The sequence below is a fragment of the Wyeomyia smithii genome, chromosome 1 (genome assembly GCF_029784165.1).
Source record: "Wyeomyia smithii strain HCP4-BCI-WySm-NY-G18 chromosome 1, ASM2978416v1, whole genome shotgun sequence".
In the NCBI taxonomy this organism is placed as follows: Eukaryota; Metazoa; Arthropoda; class Insecta; order Diptera; family Culicidae; genus Wyeomyia; species Wyeomyia smithii.
In genome coordinates, this window is record NC_073694.1 from 204,428,665 (window position 1) to 204,449,568 (window position 20,904).

At 38.2% G+C, this 20,904-nt stretch overlaps 2 protein-coding genes across 9 annotated transcripts in view; both read right to left on the bottom strand.

Annotated features, from left to right (window-relative positions):
• Positions 1 to 3,588: 3,588 nt before the first annotated feature.
• LOC129717430 (growth/differentiation factor 8-like) lies at positions 3,589 to 6,833 on the bottom strand. The gene is made up of 3 exons (XM_055667316.1): positions 6,805 to 6,833; positions 4,626 to 4,683; positions 3,589 to 4,581 (listed from the first exon to the last, which is right to left on the bottom strand). Exons 1-3 carry the CDS (start codon positions 6,831 to 6,833, stop codon positions 4,192 to 4,194), a joined length of 477 nt encoding a protein of 158 aa, XP_055523291.1. The 3' UTR covers positions 3,589 to 4,191.
• The window catches only part of LOC129717939 (serine-rich adhesin for platelets-like), a 118,668-nt gene continuing 102,601 nt past the window's right edge, over positions 4,838 to 20,904 (bottom strand). For all 8 annotated transcript variants that reach the window (XM_055668231.1, XM_055668235.1, XM_055668234.1 and 5 more), the window contains 5 exons: positions 8,735 to 9,186; positions 8,425 to 8,679; positions 8,055 to 8,365; positions 7,791 to 7,999; positions 4,838 to 7,717 (listed from right to left, as the gene is read on the bottom strand). In XM_055668231.1, coding sequence (XP_055524206.1) covers positions 7,569 to 7,717; positions 7,791 to 7,999; positions 8,055 to 8,365; positions 8,425 to 8,679; positions 8,735 to 9,186 — 1,376 coding nt within the window. In that variant the 3' untranslated portion in view covers positions 4,838 to 7,568. The remainder of the gene's footprint in view (positions 7,718 to 7,790; positions 8,000 to 8,054; positions 8,366 to 8,424; positions 8,680 to 8,734; positions 9,187 to 20,904) is intronic.

A 20,904-nucleotide genomic window follows, 5' to 3' on the forward strand; every position in this document is an offset into this window, starting at 1 on the left:
GCAGACATTCTGTGGAATGGCTTGCACAACGAAGGGGAGTGAAGATGGGTGTTATGTTTCTGGACACAACCCTCAATGCCGCAGCCCTTCCAAGTTTTGCAAGGCAACTTACCGTGACAAGTTCAGAAAGAGCTTTTTGATGGACTGCTTTCCACCGTTCGTCAACGTTGTAGGATCTGAACTTGTCGCATTGGCACACATGGTACAAAGCTTACCTGGCTTCTTATTAGCTATCTGGTTTGCACTGAGCAGCAGACGAATACGTTTGTACAATACCTTTTTTTTAGACCTTGTTTGATCACCTTTGAAATTGCGGCTGGAACACGGAAGATCGAACGTCATCTGGCTGGCTGCCGTTACTAGTCCTCCCAAAAATTCATCAAACGTCGCTAATATTGCGTCCGGTTGTTTACTCTTGTACATCGCCCACTCCATTTTGAGCGGCCCGGGAAATTATTCTCCCAGCTCCTGCATCGGTAACAGGTTGGTCAGATGCAGGACCTGATTTTCCGCCTTTAGATGATCCACGAGGTTTTGAACGGTCAATCCGAATTCCACCACCGTCTGGAGTCTGTCGTGCTTTGACGCTGGAGCTTCAACTAACTTTCACAATGAGTGATCGTATTAGGAGTTCCGGTCTGCCATACAGCGTACGCAGGGTGTTGATGACCTGTGGTGCACTTGATGGAAGTGGCAGTCGGGTTCGGACGGTTCCGGAGACCGCAGCGTACCTGGTGGTATCTATGAATGATCAGTTTTGGCTCTACACTTTTAGGTGGTACTCTCGGAACCGTGTACAGAACACAGAACCTTCCACACCCCCCCAAGTAACACACAAAACATGTTAGAAAATAATTCTCAATGACAGTAGTCATATAAGAGTACTATAAGCGCATTCGAAAACTTGTGTTATTTTCTTGCTCTGGAGATATTATTTTAAATCATAAAGGTGCCGCCACACGGACGCTAATTTCCTTAGTTTCTAAGTCATAGTTGATTGTAAAAAGCATTTTTTTCATCGTAACGCGGGATTGTACTGTCAAACGCTATAACCTAGAGACCCTGAACTACTCCGTCATGCCCGAATAGTTCATAACCTGCTATTCAGTGATGAAAAAATGCTTTTTACAATCAACTAAGACCTAGAAACTAAGGGAATTAGCGTCCGTGTGGCGGCACCTTAAGTGTATTTCATAGATTAATAAATATAAACTGCTTTGCTTGTCTTTAAGTTGTGTTCATGATGTTATCAAAACAGTACAGAAAAAAACTTAAAATAAAACATTTGTGCGAAGTTGTTCTTCATCAGTAATTCAACCACACTTCGAAAACAAGCTTGTTTTTCTGGTTTTGGAGATGTTTTTCAATAACATGAAGTTCAGCAAACAAAAACTATGACATAAATGGCACTTGTCTTCAAGATGTCTTCCAGATGTTTTCCCTATTATAACAACTGTGTAAAAATGTCCAACCGAGGCAGCCGAGCAGGGGGGATCTATCTGTCGACATCGTGTAACCAACATATTCGGCAACATGACCTTTGTTTTGCTTTTTGTTATTTCTGGTCATGAAATTGATCGATGTGAAATATTATAGAACTGGAACGTTGTTTTATCCAAACTCGGGAAACCGCGGAATACTTTCATGAATGTGTTGTGTAGTGATTTTTTCCCCCATTATTGTTCCTAGTTACAAACATCATGGACCAACAAACGTCATGGACCAGCGTTGATCTGCGATAACGCACACATATATGATATTTGACAGCAGTGAATCCCCTCTGCAGTCGAGGCAGCCGCGCCAGTTCTATATTACACGCCCAATAATAATTTACGTACCTGTAAGGGGCTTTTCTTTGGTTGGTCTTAGTATTCAGCAGCCAATTACTTGATCATATTGTTATTAAAATTATTTAAACGATTTCCATTAAACTATTTGAGTTGGGTCAAAATGCGCCATGAAAATGTAAACAAATCGCTTGCAGTGCAACCAATGTCACGCCAATTTTTGTTACCGTTTATCTAACAACGTTTTCTAGTTTTTTTTTTTTATATTTTATGTCTAGATAACGTTAAAACTATGCGAAAACAATTTTAATATTCAAGCGACAGAAACAGTTCATTTTGAAAGGTTGAACATTGTTTTTATCATCGATTCATAATTAATTAAAAGTGCCGCTGACGAACACAATTTTCGATCTAGCTGCACTGCGCGTAACAATACATTTGTGCTTGCGCTGGTTAAATGTTGTCATAGCAACACATTTGCGCATACGCGCTGGTGTGGCGAACTCTGACCCACAATGCGCGAGTTTTTTATTCCACTAGGTCAGTGCAGATCAACATAGGAAAAAAGAAACGACATTGCGATTTACTAGGCTAGTAAGAAAGAGATGCCAGATGTTTACGAACTAAGCTCATGCGGTGTTGGGCTAAGTTGAGACTCTTCGCAATTAAATGAATCAGCAACCATTCTGTAATGAATAATCTATTTCCCACTGATTTACAAACAGAAAATCGTATCGAATGAATGGCGCATAATTTTTTCAGAAGTAAAATGCAATGTTTCACCATGAAATTTGACGCGCACGTAGAACTTTGTATTACAAGCATCACATAGTTGGTCTAATATTATGGGTATTCATGTCGAGCTCGTAAATAAATACCCAGCCGTAAAAATACTCACTAGGGATGGGCGATACTGACAAAAGTATCGATACTTTGGTATCGCGATACTTCAATCAGGATTATCGGTTGAAGGAGTATCGATTATCGATGCTTCGATAGTATCGGTATCAGACCTGCAATTTTTTTTTCAAAAAGCGTCGTTTAGAAAGTATCGATACCGGTACTCATTTCTCGCGGTGAGTAGCGATGCCAAATACTCGATGCCGCGACCCCTAGTATCGATACCGCAGGTATCGATGCTAGTATCGCCCATCCCTAATACTCACCTCAATTGACGAGTAATGGAAGATACACAGTTTACGGCTGGGTATTCGTATAGGAGCTCGATGTGAAGACCCCTATTATTGTTTATTTTTGGTGAATATTCGATACGCCATAATCACTATTTTTTTCCTTTGTAGTTCCTAATATAAAGCAGCGTTGTTCTACAATATGTTTATTTTGAAGTTTTATGCTTGCGTCAACTATGTTTTCATTAGTTAGCAATTACAATTTGAGAATAACAAGATTCCATGTTTTTTACCGCATTGGTACTCGACATGTATTTTGCAGCTTCAGTCTAGCAAGTTGACTTGCTTTCCTGAAGTTATATAATACTTCATATAGCACCAGTACTTGTTCTAGTAGCCCTCGATTTTTGCGCTTTTCTGGTGATAGAGATGTCATGGAAAAGGTAAATTCAATTGAAATATATAACTGAAGGTTGTATTAGAAAAGTTATCTCAACTGCTCTATAACAACGTGTGTTACTTGGCCCCCCACCCAAATCTTCAAGAATTTTAGTGTAAGAACTTTTGCTCTTATTTTTAGGAAATCTTTTAAAAAACTTCTAGACAGAATAGCTGATCAGTTACGGGTTGAGAAGTGACCTTAAGGTTCTTAAAGTAAATGAACCAAGCAATAAATTTTTCTTTTGAACTTTATTATGAACGACAGCTACGCTTACGGGCTAGTAAATTTGTGATTGCATGGTATATTAATGGTGCTTCTGTTTTTATTTCTCCTCCCTGCTCGTTATGTACAATTTCGAACACACAAAATTCCAAAGGTTTTCTCTTCTCCAAAATGTGCACTAACGATGAAAGTGGGTTTCAATAGAGTTAGGTATAATTGTTTTGTATTTTTTGTGCTCCCTTTTCAGCTAAGCTTTGGATCGCGGAAACCCAAAGCATTTCCTCTATAGTTAAAAAAAAGTGTTCACACAAAGAATTTTAGCTTGTCGGCTATCACAACGTTCACTGTCAAATGTTAGTACTGCCACACAAGTCATACAAACGCGTGATTCAGATATTTAGTTTTAAGTCGAGTAAGCCTAAATGCCACTGGTTGGTAAATTTCGTTTATCACCCGCCGTTAGAGAGAATACGTTTTCTTAGCTTCGATATACGATTGCGCTTAATTTTTTTTAAATTCCAATAGAAGATCCCGAATCAGACTCATAATATGTTATTCTTAAATTTTACGTATTTACTGCTACTGCCCCGAGAAGAATTAGGCAGGGGCTCTAGGAACAGCTGCACTTCTCCACAATCATGTTCGGTATGGTACTGTAGATCACACGGTAGCTCAAATCGAAATAGAGCAACTTGATGGGACTCATCTTCTTTGGTGAACAGCAGGGAATGGCCGATGTGCTCAGTTGCATCACGTGCGTATGCTCGTACTTGGGCAGAAAGCTCAGCATACACTCGCCGGCACAGTAGGACGCCTCGTAGCGCTTCGGGGCGATGATCCATTCCCAGCCGAACTTGTCAAAGTCCACCGTTAGCGGGTATCGGCAGCAGCGCGTTTCGTTATCATTTTCGTCGCAGTCCAGCGACAGATTCCGCTTGATGCGCTTCTTGGGTGCGTCGCGGAACTCAATTTCTATGTAGGGAGTCTGCGAAGCATCGAACTCGTATTAGTTTGGGTTGGTTTTAATTCAAAGAGAAAATTAACATTAAAATAAGCGACGAAGGAAGACTGTGAGCTTGATTGATCGTTGACGGATATGGATCTGGAATTAGACTCAAAAGCATACAAATAATTATTAGTTTAAATAAGTTGAACATATCGACTTGTCTTTTTATGCTTACCTCAATACGAAAACATGCAAGGTGAAAGTTAAAAAAAAGATAGGGTGCTTGCACAGGAGTAGCGAAAGCGATTCGTTCAGGTTTAGTTCTCATGTATATTGCAAAGTGAATATGTGTATAATTGTTCATTCTTTTTTTTTAGTTGGCTTCTTTTTCTCACTATAATCGAACTAGGTATAATAGTTTGGTTCTACTAATAACGTTCCATTTTCCCAGCAGCATATGCGCTGGTTCCCCAGTACTACAATTCGGACACTATCACATGCTAATGCTCAACATGTTACCGCGACAAATTAATTTTCTACGCACTTTTCTTGTACGCTTGGCGAGAAACAAATTTTTTGCTGGTTTAGGTTAACTCTGTTATTAACGGAAGTAACTCGGAACGCACTACTATGGTTAATTAATTCCTTCATCAAATGGCTCTATTGTGTGCTGAATATTCTAACAGGAAAATAGACTAAGCAAAATTTGGAACCGCCAATCATCAGAAAATCGAAACCGAATCCAATGACGCACAATTCTCAAGCCAGTTTTTGGCTCACTTTTCCTCTGTGGAAAGTTCGAGCGATTTTGGCTGAAGGAAAAAATGTTTGTTTTTTTTTTTGTGATAAATATGTTTATTGTTTCCAATCGTGTTCTGTTTTTTGTTTTGTTTGTTTCGTACTTCTTTTTCAATAATCGGCAATTTGAATTGCGCCGAGTTCGTGTCGTTTGGTCGAAATGAATAATTATACTTTCTTAAGATTAATGATTGATGAGTTTTATTTCGCACGGCGGCATGCTTCACGACTCCGGCTAGATCGAGAACATTGTTTTTTTTTTGACAATTTCTTCGAAAGTGATTGCACAGCGTTTATGTGTGTGTGTGTGTGGTTGATAAAAGTTAGTATGTAATGAATTTGTTGTTGAGGATATTAGAGTTGCATGCGTTTATTGTAGCCATTCGCTAGAAATTATCTAATTGAGCATCGTGTCATAGCTTGGAGAAGATCTTGTTTTTTTTTTAAGTTTCATTAGGTGAGCTAAATTTTGGCCCTAGTGTTGGTTTTAATGTTTCATCACTAATTGTAATTTCAATATTTTAAGTTGATAATTGAATACTCAACAGATTGTAAGTATGAAGTATAGTTTGCAGGTATTATATGTCATCATGGAGAAAATCGCTTATGATAAATGGATACGAACATCAAAATAGATGAAAAGAAACGTTGTAAGGAAACAGTTTCGAGATCTAAAGCATCACCGTTCAGCCTGGCACAAATTTGCTTTGATATTATCAAAGTCGTTGCCGCGACTGTTCGGCCCAAATAGCAAGGAAATCAAACATGAACCGAAATTTTTGTTTTGTTATATACAAATCCACTACTACAAGTATAACTATAGTTTCATTACAAGTTTGCAAAAGATTCACCACCACAAGCACAGTGCCACTCGGTTGCAGACAAGACGTGGTATGGCTTGAAATGATCTACGTATATCTCGATCAGCACTATGATTAGTTCCACACGGTTCCAATACTAATTCTAGGTTTCTTGTTTTTTTTTCTTCTATTTGTTTGTTGTGTCACAGTATGTATACAATGGTTCGGTCAACTATATTCATCGAAAATTGTTGAAAATGTCTATTGATAAACCGAAGAAAATGTCTTACCTTCGAAGTGATTAAACGTTTGCTATATATATTTAATGTTTTACTTTTTTTTCACTTAGTTTTGTTCATAAGAGTTGTGTTTACGTGATCAGTTTCCTTATCATATTTGTATGAGTTCACAATAGTAATAATTTGTTTACGGTTTTACCTCATCTAGGTTTTTTTTCTCTCTTTCCAGTTTCAATAATAATTAGCAGGTGAGCTCTTTAGATGCTTCTCGATCAGTCAGATTCCTCGACTTGTTTACCTATTAAGCTACACATTCTATTTCTTTGCTTGTGGTTGATTTCTCCTATTTTTTTTTTGTTCATGATAACAAGTCGGCTATTTTATTACGTGTATAGCATTTTTATACTTCTTCTCTATATTGATATTGCAACAAAACTCACTGTCTGACAGTGTCTAATTTCACGGTCATCATTCGTAACAAAAAGTTTGCCTCCGATAGACGCTAGTAAGGGTCATCTGCATTGAACGCAGCTCAAAAAGTTGTTTGTTTTTTTTTTGTTTTCGTTTCCAACATGAATTAGTAAAGATTCACAGCTTTGAAAAACTCTTCTTGAAAGATTGTGTAGGTCTATAAATACGTACATGCTCAGTATAGTTCACAACTTTGACTGTTATTTTTTTTTTTTGTATTAGAGATAGTAATCACTTTAGAAATTGCAGTATACAAACATTTATTAGAATAATTGGAGGGAAATCAACATTTCTCGTATATATTTATTAGAATAAATAATACTCATTTCTCATATGTGTATAGTTATGCATGGTTACACACACAAAGAATGTCGAAAAAATTAAGAAGATAAAAGATACTCAATCGTAACAAGTTCACTTTTTAGTTTTTAGCTGAACACCGATCATCACTAAGCATCATTGTCGTTCATAAGGTTAGGTTCGAAAAATGCTTCGTTTTCCTCGTGCGTCCTATCTTAAAATATTGGATTACAATCTAGGATTGGGTTGCTGTGTAAAGTAACATCATAAAGTTGGAATGTTTTTTTTTGTTTTTGCTTTCTCTCTCTCTCTGTGTATGTATGTGTTTGTGTCAATTACTTCCTAATACAGAGAGCTACAAGGATAGGAGTGTGTCGGGAAATCGACTACTACACGATTCCCGCAAAACGTGTTCTACAGGGATTTCGTAAAATTATGACGCGAATCTCGCGTTATCTAACGAGGGCCGAAGTACAAGAGCCCCTTCCACCCAAAAGTTTGGTCGATTAATCATGTTCTGCCAAAGGGACAATTCTTTGCCCGTGGAATCCATCCAATCTACCGATTTGCTACCATGCTTGCCTGTCGAATGTGCACGAAAGAGGGTTTGCTCAAACATCGGAACGATCGATTAGTCAAGGTAGTGAACACTTACCTGTTCCCAGCGAGAACCTGACTCCTCCGAGAAATTCATTGCTGGCTAGCCTATCGTGATCCCAGATTGTCAGTTCCAACGCTCGCTCGGACAGTTCAGCCAAAGAGACATCTTCGTAGATGAACGTATAATTCCAAACGGGTGAATTGGATCGTTTCATCACTGGGGTCTTCTGCTTCGAGCTACGATTCTTATCCGGAAGAAGGTAACTGCAACCGGAACGAGGTTACAATTTGCTCTTCTACACAAAACTTCCAAACTTACCTCTTACAAAATGCATCACAGGTTCCGTTAGCCTTGACCGGCTGCAGATTTTTCGCTTCTTTCACGAGTACGTGCAGTGCTCCCTTACTGTGACCGGAGGAGTTCGACGAGGTCGAGGTTATAGACTTTGTACTGAACTTGCGAAGATTCAATGTTCCACCACCAGCGCTGCCACCGCCTACACTACCACTTCCACTACCCCCATTGTGGTGATGATGCTGCGGAGTTCCGCCGTCCGAATCTGGCGGAATATACTTCAAACCAACAATGATGTCACCCTTGTACGAAGATAGATCATCGAAGGGTTCACTCTACAATAAAATTCGATCAGCAAAATAGAAAACTGCACTTGTCACGACTTTTCACTTACCCTCTCCTGCAGCTGGTAACACTGTGGCGCTGGATTATCGAATACCTTATCCTGTAAGCCCATCATAACTTCACCGAGAAAATCGTTTCGACCGAACATGTCCGAGTGCCAAACCGTTATCCAGAGCGTTCTGGTTTGCAGCCCATTCAAAGACATATGGAATCGCAGCACTTCATCGAAAATCGGATTCAGCGTGTGTTTCTTCACCTTGGTCTTCCGCTTGCCACTCTTCGATTTATCCGGTAAGAGGTAAACCTGTAAAGGTCAACACATATGAGAATGCCTCCGACATCGCGGACGATGTTCCTACCTTGACATACGGATCGCTTCGATTCCGTTTGGTATCGACCGCGGCCAGATCCTTGCACTGCTTCACGTGTATCTCCAGGGCGCCCTGCTTGTAGTTGTACTGCATACCGAATTCGATTTGACCTCGAACCGTAACAGTACCGTAACGTCCCTCGCCGGCACCCGAATAAACCGAAGCCATCGAGTCGGAGCGCAGTCCGAGGGAACTGAGCGAGGCCCGGTTCTGGTGCATCGCCACCAGCCGGTCGATATCCTCGTCTGACTGCGAGGGCCAGTGCTCCGAGGTTGTGGATCCGATCGGGCTTGTTGCGATGCTGCGGTGTGCCCCGGGCGGTCCGGCAGTGGCCGCGCTAGCGCTGGCGAGTTCCTGATTGCTTCCACCAGTGGCCCCATTTCGGTTGGCCGATGCTCCAAACAGTGGCGAACTACCCGGTTCCGCTGCATTGGCTTCTTCTGGAGAAGAGGAAAAAAAAGATGACATGAGTAAAAATTTTTGTGAGTGTATTTGCTAGAGGAATTGGTGTAGATCATGCTCGTAGAACGCGTGAACAAAGTTTCAAGCCTGGAATATTTTCAAACGAACGCTTTAAGGTGAAACGGGACGGAGATTTTTTCCATACAATTCCGAGGTTAGGTTTCTTTTCACTTGACGATTTTGAGCGTGAAAATCTCAGCTTCCGTTGAACAAATAGGGCTCGAATTGCTACTGTATGTAAGCGTCGACAGTGCAAACAACCGATCAAAGTTTTACACTCATAATTTCAATGATTTTCGAGGAAATTATCTCACAAAATTTGAGCAAAATTCGCGCACGGAGTTTCACCTTAAATAAAGTCTGTGCTTTTGCATTATAGTCTTTATTGAAAAGGTTTTCAGCCACTGGGCTGGTTCACCTCTGGGGAAACAAGTGTGTGCTAAAATGCATATGTAAAATGACGTTTGGGATCGACTTTGGACCAGGGGCCTTCATATCGGTTCCTGGAATTCCCATACCTATTAGACTGTATTTGATTTTAGGATATTTTCCAGAAAAGGTAAGTCGCCGTCGACAAACTCAAAATAGCATCTAGATTCGAGTTCGTGTTGTCGAATTGCAGTGTTCGATTTTGTTCACTGGTTGACCATATTATTTTATATTACATATTTAATCAATTTTCTATTTCCACGATAAAAAATTATGAAATGGTCTTATCTTAAATTATAAACAGCTGAAAAATTTCTTTGCTACCAGATTTACATTCTTTCGATTTTCATGGCTACTATAAGTTTGGACAAATCCAAACTTATAGTAGCCATGAACCTAAGATAAATCCAGAACTGCAGTCTCCAACGAAGGGAGGAATCGCAACTTTGGGCAGTTTGTTTACACCAATTCGACAATCTTAGAAGGTAATACTAAGGGTACTAATGGTGATCATGGTAAACAGAACTCAGAGTCAAACAATATTGGTCTCAGTTCTTCCCAGAGGAGTAACTAACGCCCCTCGTCAGTCTCTGGAAAACCCGCAAACGCAAACGTTTGAAAAGCTTTGAAGTCCCGGGTGGGAATACGACACGAACAAGTACTCATACATTTGAAAACCATTTCAATCAGAGGGATAATTTCATGCTCCTAAAGAATTGAACTCAAAACAACAATGCCAAATGAAATGAAAATTTATTAAGGTGAATCTTCACCACGGGACATAAGCAAGCAGCCTCCTATATAGCTGATTCACTCATGAAAACATGGACGAAGCTCTAATCCTAGAGGCTTGGTCTGACTACAATAGAGTTCAAGAATGCCAACGATAACGAAGGTCATCGTTGCTTCTGCTTATTTCCCAGAAGATAGCGTTGAGATTTCTCCCAAAGAAGTTGCTGCACTTGTTCAACACTGCAAACTAAAAAACAAGCAACTCATTATCATTCTTCAGGAGAACTCATGATTGAAAAATTCAGGGATATACGTTCCACACTCTTAAACATAAATTTTCTTTAAACTACCGGCAATTGTACAGAGTATAAAAGCTACCTAACAAAATACAATTGAGAGATTCGCAAATCAAAGAGAAGGGATTGAAAGCTTACTTGTAAGTTAGTTGAAAACAAGCCTGTTGTAGTTAGACTCCATAAAGCCCTCCCTAAAGATCACACTGAAGTACTTGGCCGTTTAAAGAAAGAAATTGGTCAGTTCACAACTGATTCTCAGGAAACACTTCCCATGCTCGACTCAATTGACTTTTGCAAATGCACAGGACTTCTATATAACTCAACCTAGCTGAATACATGACTAGATTAGAGCTCAAGAAATAGATAGTGCTAATTTTACGAAATTGAGTGTTCAGTGGGCAGTAGATTCCTAAAAGTTTCTTCGAATCGCAAGGACGAGATGGCATTTATCCAGTGCTTTTACAAAGAAGCAAGGATATTATGGTCCCCTTTCTGACGGAGATGTTCTGGGCTAGCGTGATAGTAAGCTACATTCCCAATTAACGGCGAGAAGTCCGCGTTATATATTTCTAAGGCCGGGAGAGGTGACAGGACGAGTTCCAAAGCATAAAATTCGTTCCACTGCAGTTCCTCTAGTTGTCGTATCGAGAAACTAATGACAGCGTTTTGTTTACTTAGTGTTGAAAATTTCAGTACACTAAAGTCGCTTTTTACGCGGGGGATACGTGCCGCGTAAAAAAAACCGCGTATATTCCGGAATCCGCGTAAAAAAAACCGCGTAAATTCCGGAATCCGCGTAAAAAAAACCGCGTAAATTCCGGAATCCGCGTGAAAAAACCATTGTTAATTTTGCATTCCGAGTGAAGAGGAACCAAAATCCGGGCAAAAAAAACCGCATAAATTCCGGAATCCGCGTAAAAAAACCGCGTAAACTCCGGAATCCGCGTAAAAAAACCGCGTAAATTCCGGAATCCGCGTAAAAAAAACCGCGTAAATTCCGGAATCCGCGTAAAAATGCCGCGTGAAAAAAACCGCGTAAAAAGCGACCTTAGTGTATATTGGTACACGCTTTGAAAAGTTATCCAAGATGGAACGCAAGAGAAAAAAATATGCACACCTATGTTGAAAACCCAACATGGTCAGGAGGAATGATCGCCAAGGCTCTCAAACTACCGTAATCGTCTGTGAATACCGTGCTTAAACGTTACCGGGACACTTTGACGGAGGATCGCGCGTTAACAAACCAAACAACCTAACCGGGAACGCTCCAGGTAGGTTCAAATTCGTTTTCGTGGATAAATTCGCCCTCAAGTTGATGATTTGGCAAGCCATCTGTAGATGTGGAAAGAACATAAAAGTTTCCATCACTGGAGCAACAAGGACAAGTTTACAAGGAGAAGTGTCTTCAGGAGATTTGCCGTTCATCCAGTCACACGAAGGCCTCGTGAAGCTTTGGCACGATCTAGCAGCTGCTACGCCCGGGATGGATTGGAATGGTACAGACAGAATAGTATTGATGTTTTGTTCCATCGAAAGATATTGGGCAATAGTCAAGCGTAGATTGAAGAAGTGTGGCAAACCAATCAAAACGTCGTCTGATATGGCGGAGTGTTGAAAAATTGTTTTGATACAGTTGATGTTGCCACTGCGCAGAAATTTATGGGAGGTGTTTGACGAAAAGTGTGTGGTCCCCGTGGTTCTGTGGTTAGCGATGTCGGCCGGCTAGCTCTCCCACACGGTTGTGATATCGAGTTCAATTCCCGATCAGGTTAAGGATGTTTTCGAGCTGAAAATTTTCTCGACTCAGCACTGAGGCACGGTGTATCGTTGTACTTATCCTACAACATGCATAATGTGCCAAAAACAATATCGATAACGAAATCTCTCAACTAATCTAGTTGATCGAGACCGCATTAGCCCCCAGGCTAGCGTACGATATTGTTGTTATTCGACGAAAAGTTCGAGAATTCAGCAGAACAGCAGACAAATAATTTGTGTGCATGTGGTCAAATTCTAAACGAAACAAACCTTACAGATCAATCAGTCTAGCATCCGACATTTTTTAAAGGTTGAAAAAATCATAATCTGCATGTACAATTATCATATTGAGCAGTAGACCAATAAACAAATTTCAGTTTGCCTATCAATCTGATAGATCAACTGAAATAGTATGTTGATGCTGCAGAAATCTCACTACCACATTTCCTGATATTGAGGGCGCATTTGATAATGCTTCCCACGAATCTATGAAGCCATGAAAAAACGCTGTTTATCACAGCCAAATTAGGAAGACCAACTTTTACGACAAAACCAGCAAGAGATATCCGCAATGGGGAGTTTTATTGTGGTCTCTAGTAGTCGATGATGAAGCCTAGGATACGAAGTCATCATATTCGCTGATGACACTACTATTTCAGTTAGAGGTAAATGTGAGTACCATTCCTAATAGAATGTAAATCGCTTTGGAATACACATTCAAATGATGTAGCCGAGAAGGACAACACGTAAATCAATTGTATTGTGCCGTGTCAAATAAATGTTGTGTGAACAAAAAAAAAACACGTAAATCATTTTAAAATTGTTATAATTTCATTTGCTAGAAACAAAAATTGTAATATTGCAACTCTTAAGTTGAGAAAAACACAGTTGGAGCTATCCAACCGAACTAAGTATTTAGATGTTATGCTTGATCATAACCCGATCAGTCAAAAATATCAGGATTATAACAAATCTTGATATTCTTCACGAACTTTTTGCATCAACTTGTGTTCTAATTTTTTTTGTATACCTGAAGGGCATTAAGACTAAAAGCCAGGGCGGCCATCATAATGATTATCTTTTGTGGCAGGCCCTGATCGCTGTACACAGATTACGAGGTGCCCGTACTCATTGATGGAGTAGGGTTGGTTGGTAGTAATACTGTGTCTCAATTTTGTATTGCATAGTCAAATAGACTAACGCCCATTTTGGGATTAGAAATCCATAGTTGATAAGGAGTTAAAAGGTAACGTCCGTAGAAGTAGTACCTTGCAGATGCCAGGGCTTATCAATGGTAAAACGGAGTGAGCGGACGTTTCAACTGCAAGATTGCAAAAGCGACAGTTACCACATCCGACAATACCGATGTTCTTCAGGTGGTTAAGAGCAGGACATTGTCCGGTAACAACTCCCGTGTAGAGACGTAGCAATTATGACTGAATGGACTCTAAGACTAATTTGAATATTACATTCAGAGCGATTGAATCCGTAGAATCTACGGATTTTAACGAAATAATTCTGGCGACGCTGAATCCAATCGTAGGGTATGGGGAGAAGGAGATCCTAAAACTCGTCCAGAGTCATTTTTATTTTACACAGATGGCTCTAAAATAAGTGAATCCACAGGCGCTGGGTTTACTGGATCAGGAATCAATTCCTGTATTAATTCCACTGTGGCAGTAGTTCACAGTTTTCCAAGCCGAAATAAATACTATTTCAACATACACAAGTATTTGTTTGATTTGTTTGACCTGGTGCCAATATCTTCATTTCCTCGGATAATCAAGAAGCTCTCGATGCATTAAAAGCATACACAAGTCGTTCCAAGTTAGTCCTGAAAATGCTTATATTGGGTGGTCTTTGGTTTTAGGATGTTCTCCTGTAACCGGGAAACGCCATCTTGGAGTTTGAAATGGAATCTGTAGTCTAAATCCGGCCTCTCCGCATCATTACCCGTTTTGATAATATGTATGATCATTCTACAACAATACACCTAAGAAACAAAGGAAACAATGTCAATAGAATAGCCTGCGTTTTTAAGTTTCTAGCAGTCTAGGTCTAGAACAACAAAACATTCAAATACAACACTTCCAGCTGTTAAGTTTTCTTCGTTAGAGTCTAGAGAGTTGTTCTAATGAATTTTATTTCTAAAAAATACTAAAATACGTATAGTTTAAAACGTTTTTAGTAGAGTTGTTTTAAAACAACATTGCGCATTTAAGGGTTAATATTAATTGCAAAATATGTTAGAGTTTTCATATTGATTATTATTTTGATCTATGATATGATATTTTTGCTTAGAAATCTAAAAAAATAAAATAAGCAACAATAAATATAAAATCGAAGTAAAAATTCATTTGCTCTATATCAAATATTTTACTATTTTTGAAGTAGAATACTTCTCTCAGGAAGTTCGGCTACAAAGGGATGTGAAATGAAAATCTAAAACCGAAAAAGTGAAAAATATGTCCAATTTCAAATGCTAATAAATCGGTTAGTTTTCGATGGATTTCCTTCGATCTTGCAGCAATAGATTGGAAAATCTTCTAAGATTCTTCCCAAATGAAGATAATTGTAATTTTATCATTCAAACTATTGCACTATTTAAAATAGTCGAGCCTTGTCAAAACGGAAAATTCGACCTCTGATTGGTCGTTATATGATTGCTTCCTAAGCACGGTCGTCAGAATCATATACCTTGCAATTTAAAACATGCTATTTGGCCTATATAAGAGCCTGTTTCAGCCGAAGCTACTCATAATAGTTCTAGACAGCGACAACAGCAGTCGTCCTCCCTTAACAGCAGCAGTAGCAGTGCAGTGGATACCAGCGATAGCGGATAGCGGCCAAAACTGTGGCATAGCAATGGATAGCGCACTGGTTGCAGCGGATTTAGCATCGATAGCAGCTGGGCCAGCTGATACCAATGGCAGCGTATAGCGGTTACAACTGTGGCACGGCTACGGAAAGCGTAGCAGTTGCAGCAGGTATCAGCATCGATAGCAGCTGATGCAGTGAGGCACTTTAGTGAAATGCAGTCTCTGTGCGATAGAGGGCACTAGTAAATGCATTCAATGAAAAGTTGACTCATTTTGACAACACATGAGCCGTCTAGTTTTGAATGTTAAATAAGCTTTTCACTCAGGATGAAATAAAAACCTGATGATTGAAGAGTTAATGTTTTCTCTTGAGTTCATTTACAATTTTAAATTTGTAAAAGTTATAAATTTTACTTTATCTCCGTGGCTCAGAGCGTGCTGAATTATCTTTTCCTTCAGTCATAAGCAAGACATCCGAAAAAATTTCATTATCTCAAAATTTAAAAATTTTCAAGCCCCAACCATGACAAGCAACTTAGCGCAAAATTCGATTAATCTGATTAGTCAACGTTTATTTACTAGTAAAAACGATTGACACGCAAGCAGCCGTGTTATTTTTCTTGTAAAAGTATTCTACTTCAACCTTGCGGTCGAGGCTTTGCACACTACCCTCCTGTGATTTTTTAATTAAAAAACTCGATAGAAGCGCTGTATAGCATTCGCTTACTAGAAAAAGAAGTTGACCAGGCTGAATACGACATGTTCACTTTGTATCTGTCGTCATCTTAAATATCAATAAGCAATTGATTTGTTTCGATTAAATTTTTTTTTGCTATTTCTAATTTTAATATGTCGTAATAGCAAAGTCGTAAATCACTAATCTCTCTGAAGCCCCAGGTACAAAAAAAAATAATCGAAACACTGCGCCACAATTTCATTCGTATTTCCCGGCTACTTATCGGGACTTTTGCGCTAATCCCAATTTGGGTGATGATTCACCACCATAATGTACGGTACGTAATGTACACACACGCACAAACACAAACACCCACAATACAAGCCGTAATCGCGGTGTTAATTTTGTTCTCCCCACTTGAAGCTGCAAGCGAATGGACAACATTTTGCTATCGTGAAATAATTGTATTAAAATCGGATGTCGCGTTGTCTGCCTTGAGCATACAGAGGAGCATGAATGCGTAATCAAATCTCATGCAATTTTAGTGGGCCAAATTTTCGCGATCATTTCAGTGTTCCTGATTGACAGGGTGGTTTTTTCTTTTCGGGTGAAAGCAGCCGTGGGACATGATTATTCATTGATTTGATGGCCTTCCCGTCCAGATCCGAACGAATAATTCACGAGGTTTTTGTTTGGCCAAATTTAAATCGTACCCCTAACTGATATAGTTGAGAAATTAAAAGCCAAACTCTGGAAACCATTTATCGCGTGTCAGAGCTTTGCTGCCCCAGACAAACTAGTACTTTCTATACATCAAAGATTCATAAAAGATCTGAGATTAAGCTCGATGATAGCCAACAACTTCATACGGTTGCGGTGCTAAGTTTGTGTTCGTGTGAATGGCATGTGCTTTGAGCATGGCTCTCTTACTTTGGTTTATTAATCCAACATCGAGATACACCGACCGATTAGTATCTTAATGTAGTGGAAGTAATGGAAACTTAGCCGTGCTTTATTTTGTTTTTCGAATATCAGTCACTGTGACTAATAGTGGCTGCCTGCCTAGTCGATGTTCTGTCACATATTGAGTAATAATTTAATTCGCATGGAGCGTCGACAGTGATGGTCGTGTAAATTATTCTAACAGTTATTTGATGTTGAAAATTTAATAAAACGAAATATTTGATTTGTTAACTTACGTCTGCCTGAGGTGAAAAAACATGTTTACAATCAAATAATGAAATGTAAAAAATCAGGTATCATGATTACCCAGAAATTAATCAATTTTACTAGAGGGACAATCAAAACATTTTGTGTGACATGAAATGATCATTTTGGGGACTTGTCGTTGAATTACTCAAAACTATAATTACATAAATGTGTTTTAATATTCAAGTTTCTATCAAGTTTCTGTAGTTAAATTTACTAGACTCTGTGTTTAGCATGGTTAACATTTACTACTCAACTGATGGAATAATTAGTCGCATTGAAAATCATGGTTTTTATTAGCGTTTATGAACGAACGACTATCATTTTGTCGGAGTCAATCACAATCAGTTCGTCTTATTTGTCGACGGTTTTATACAAATCCGCTTTCAAAACTAAAATTTGTAATGCAAGACTAGCAAGATTTTTGTAGTATTGTGATGACATTACATTTACTTACTGCATTTTAGAAGAAGATTATTGTGTTTTTTGAAACAAACATATTTCATTCATTGAAAACATAAAAATGTCTCAAAAATATTTGTTTTTTTTTGCGTATCAAATATTGGATAGGCTTTTGATAAAATTTCGCCCAAATGATCCACTTTTTTAACATTACACATATGGGTGGCCATTGTAAGGAATATTTGTTTACTTTAGATACTTCTTCTTTAGGCCCAGCCAAAAATCTCTTATCCAGTTGAAAAAAAGTTTCTTAGAGTTGTTTTCGAAGAGATGTGTGTGCGTTCAAAAACCGCTCGTAAGGTTAATTGAACATTCTTCAAGTGTTCTACAACCACTACAAATGTTGATCAATAAAAACCACAAGTACATCCGAAAACCCATGATAAAACAGGATGGATTCAGTAATGCCTTGATAGAACTATCATAAAACATAAATAAAACCAATAAGTATTTGGATTGTGTCCAATATTTTTTTTTCACTTTTTGAGTGATTTCTGATACATGATAGATTAAATCGAATTCCATCTAAATTACGCTGGAAAACGCAGGTTTGGCCCTAGAGCTCATACTGGAAAAAAAAGAAAAGATTATAACTTTTTAACCATTTCTGTGAATTTTGTTGCCCCTAGAACAGATAACTTTTTCAGAGACTGAAATGAGTTCTCTCGTGAACATAACGTTGAAGCGACGAACCCGTCGAACTATTTCTATGCGACACTCTGACGCACTTCTGCATACACTAGAGGCTCCAAATTTTACAGAATAATTGAAAAGCTATAATCTTTTTAGGGCGAAATAATCTTTATAATCTTTTTAGAGTAATATTCTCAAACATCACAAACGCCTTCAACAGACCCTAAACTCAGGATTTATATACTTTACGTACTAATAGAACAACATTATGTAGTTATTTTAAATTTGATAATTAAAAAGGGGAAACTTTTCAGTAAAAAACTAAGCTATTTCACCCTTGTATCGTTAAAAAAAAAAAACTAGTAACTCACTTTCAAAAATTCTCTAAAACTGAAAAAAAAATTTGAGGCGGTGAGTTATTTTGAACTACAGTTTTTTTTCACAGCAATGTTTCAGCGAGTGGTAGAAAAAAATAACTTCTTCAATTTTATGATTTTGTAGTGCTTAAAAGTGCCATTGTTGTTTCACAATAATAACTCCGGCAAATTTTATTCAATTTATCGTCGTTTCGAATTAACATTTCCCGATTACACGGGATAATTCTAGTTCTTTCATAATTGCTTTACACTCAAACGATCCCTAGCACACGCACAACTGTTAGTAGTGGAAAAACGGCTGACCGAACGCGCCAGATCCGGACATGTTCAACAATGCTGTGTCGTGCTAGTTCCATTATATAATAAAGACTAAATTTCTGCATGCCAGCTTTTACGTGACTACTGAGAGTTAAATTTCCGATGGGCGAGTCATTGTGCACTCGAGCGAACAAAACAACAGCAACAAATGGTTTGCAAAGTCAAATCGCAGGGATGCAGATTTGTCTGCAAAACGCAGATTTTCAGAGCGCGTGTGCAAAATATTATTGATTTGCATATAATTGCAGATTTTTAGTAGTTTCCGCAGATCTTTGTCAGAGTCTCTTTATATTTACGCAGACTTTCTCAATTCGGGTGCAGATTTTTGTAAATTTTTGCCTACGCGAGCGAAATTCTATCGATTCATGGTTTTTCGAGCAGTTGCAAAAATTTTACAAAAACATCTGGCATCACTGGTCGGCTGCTCAGGGGAAAACAGGGGAGCGTATAGCCGCAAGGATACAAAGTCCGTTTTGATGAGCAGATGGTTGTGATTTTAAATCTTAGTTTAGAGCGGGCCATTTGAGTGAATAAAGAATTTTAGCATGGGTTTACTCTTAGACTCCGTATCACCACCACCGCACCTGGTCCAATAAGGCATAAAGTGGAACTTAATTCCATAGCGCCTTTCACCTTCATCCTAGCTTAATAGTGTCTTCGGAGCAATTGTTTGCATGAATGACCCGCATAATCGCAAATTATCAGAAAATATGAAAAGTTTACTTTACTAAAAATAAAAAAAATTAACTTTTTTGTTTTAAGAGATAGAAGAATAGTTTATTCGGCAAAGTTGTAGAGAATTTAAAAATATGAAACTTTGTTGAACAAATGAAAATCCTATCTTTTTTCGGTACAAAGTTATAAAGTATATTACATGGAACTTATTTAAAAGTTAGTTTTCTGTGCTTAAATTTTGTTAGTTGCATTTTACACGAAAGTGTATTTCGGAAGAATTGTTTGGGCACACAAAACACACATTTTTGTCAAAGACTATCGGAAAAATATGCTGAAATGTGCTATAGCTTTGTAAGAAAAAGTCCTGGATATGTGTGGTCTTCAACAAAAACGTGTATTTTGTATGTCCAAACGTTTCTTTAAAACAACGTTTTCTTGTAAAATGTAACTAACAAAAGTTAAGTACAAAAAACTAACTTTTAAGTAACTTTTATATAATATACTCTGTAACTCTGTTCCTAATGAAGATAGGAATTTTGTTTGTTCAGCAAAGTTTCATATTTTTGCACGCTCTAAAACTTTGCCGAATAAATCATTCCTCTATCTCTTAACACAAAAAAGTTAGCATTTTTGGGATATGAAAACCTGCTGTAATATATGCTCGGTGTACTCTAATATGGGTCGATTGGGACAAATGGAACCTAAAGGAGTTTATAGTACTTCAGCTTAACTTCAAGAAAAAGTATTGACATCATGATTCCACTTGCCCCTTTTTAACCTATACGTGCTTGAAGTTATCGGAAATGAGCTAAAATATGATATAACTTTTAAAGGAAAAGTCCTGGAGATATATGATCTTTGGCAAAAACGTGTGTTTTATGTGCCTCAACAATTCCTCTGAAATACACTTTCGTGTAAAATGCAACTAACAAAAGTTAAGTACAAAAAACTAACTTTTGAATAAGTTCCATGTAATATACTTTATAACTTTGTACCGAAAAAAGATAGGATTTTCATTTGTTCAACAAAGTTTCATATTTTTGAATTTGACACAACTTTTCTGAATAAACTATTCTTCTATCTCTTAACACAAAAAAGTTAAGTTTTTTTTAGTATAGTAAATTTTTCATATTTTTTGATAATTTGCGATTATGCAGGTCATTCATACAAACAATTGCTCCGAAGACACTATTAAGCTAGGATGAAGGTGAAAGGCGCTATGGAATTAAGTTCCACTTTTTGCCTTATTGGACCACTGTGCCGTAGTCCGTTTGCTTTCTCACGATATGCTATAGAACATTTGTATGTCTCT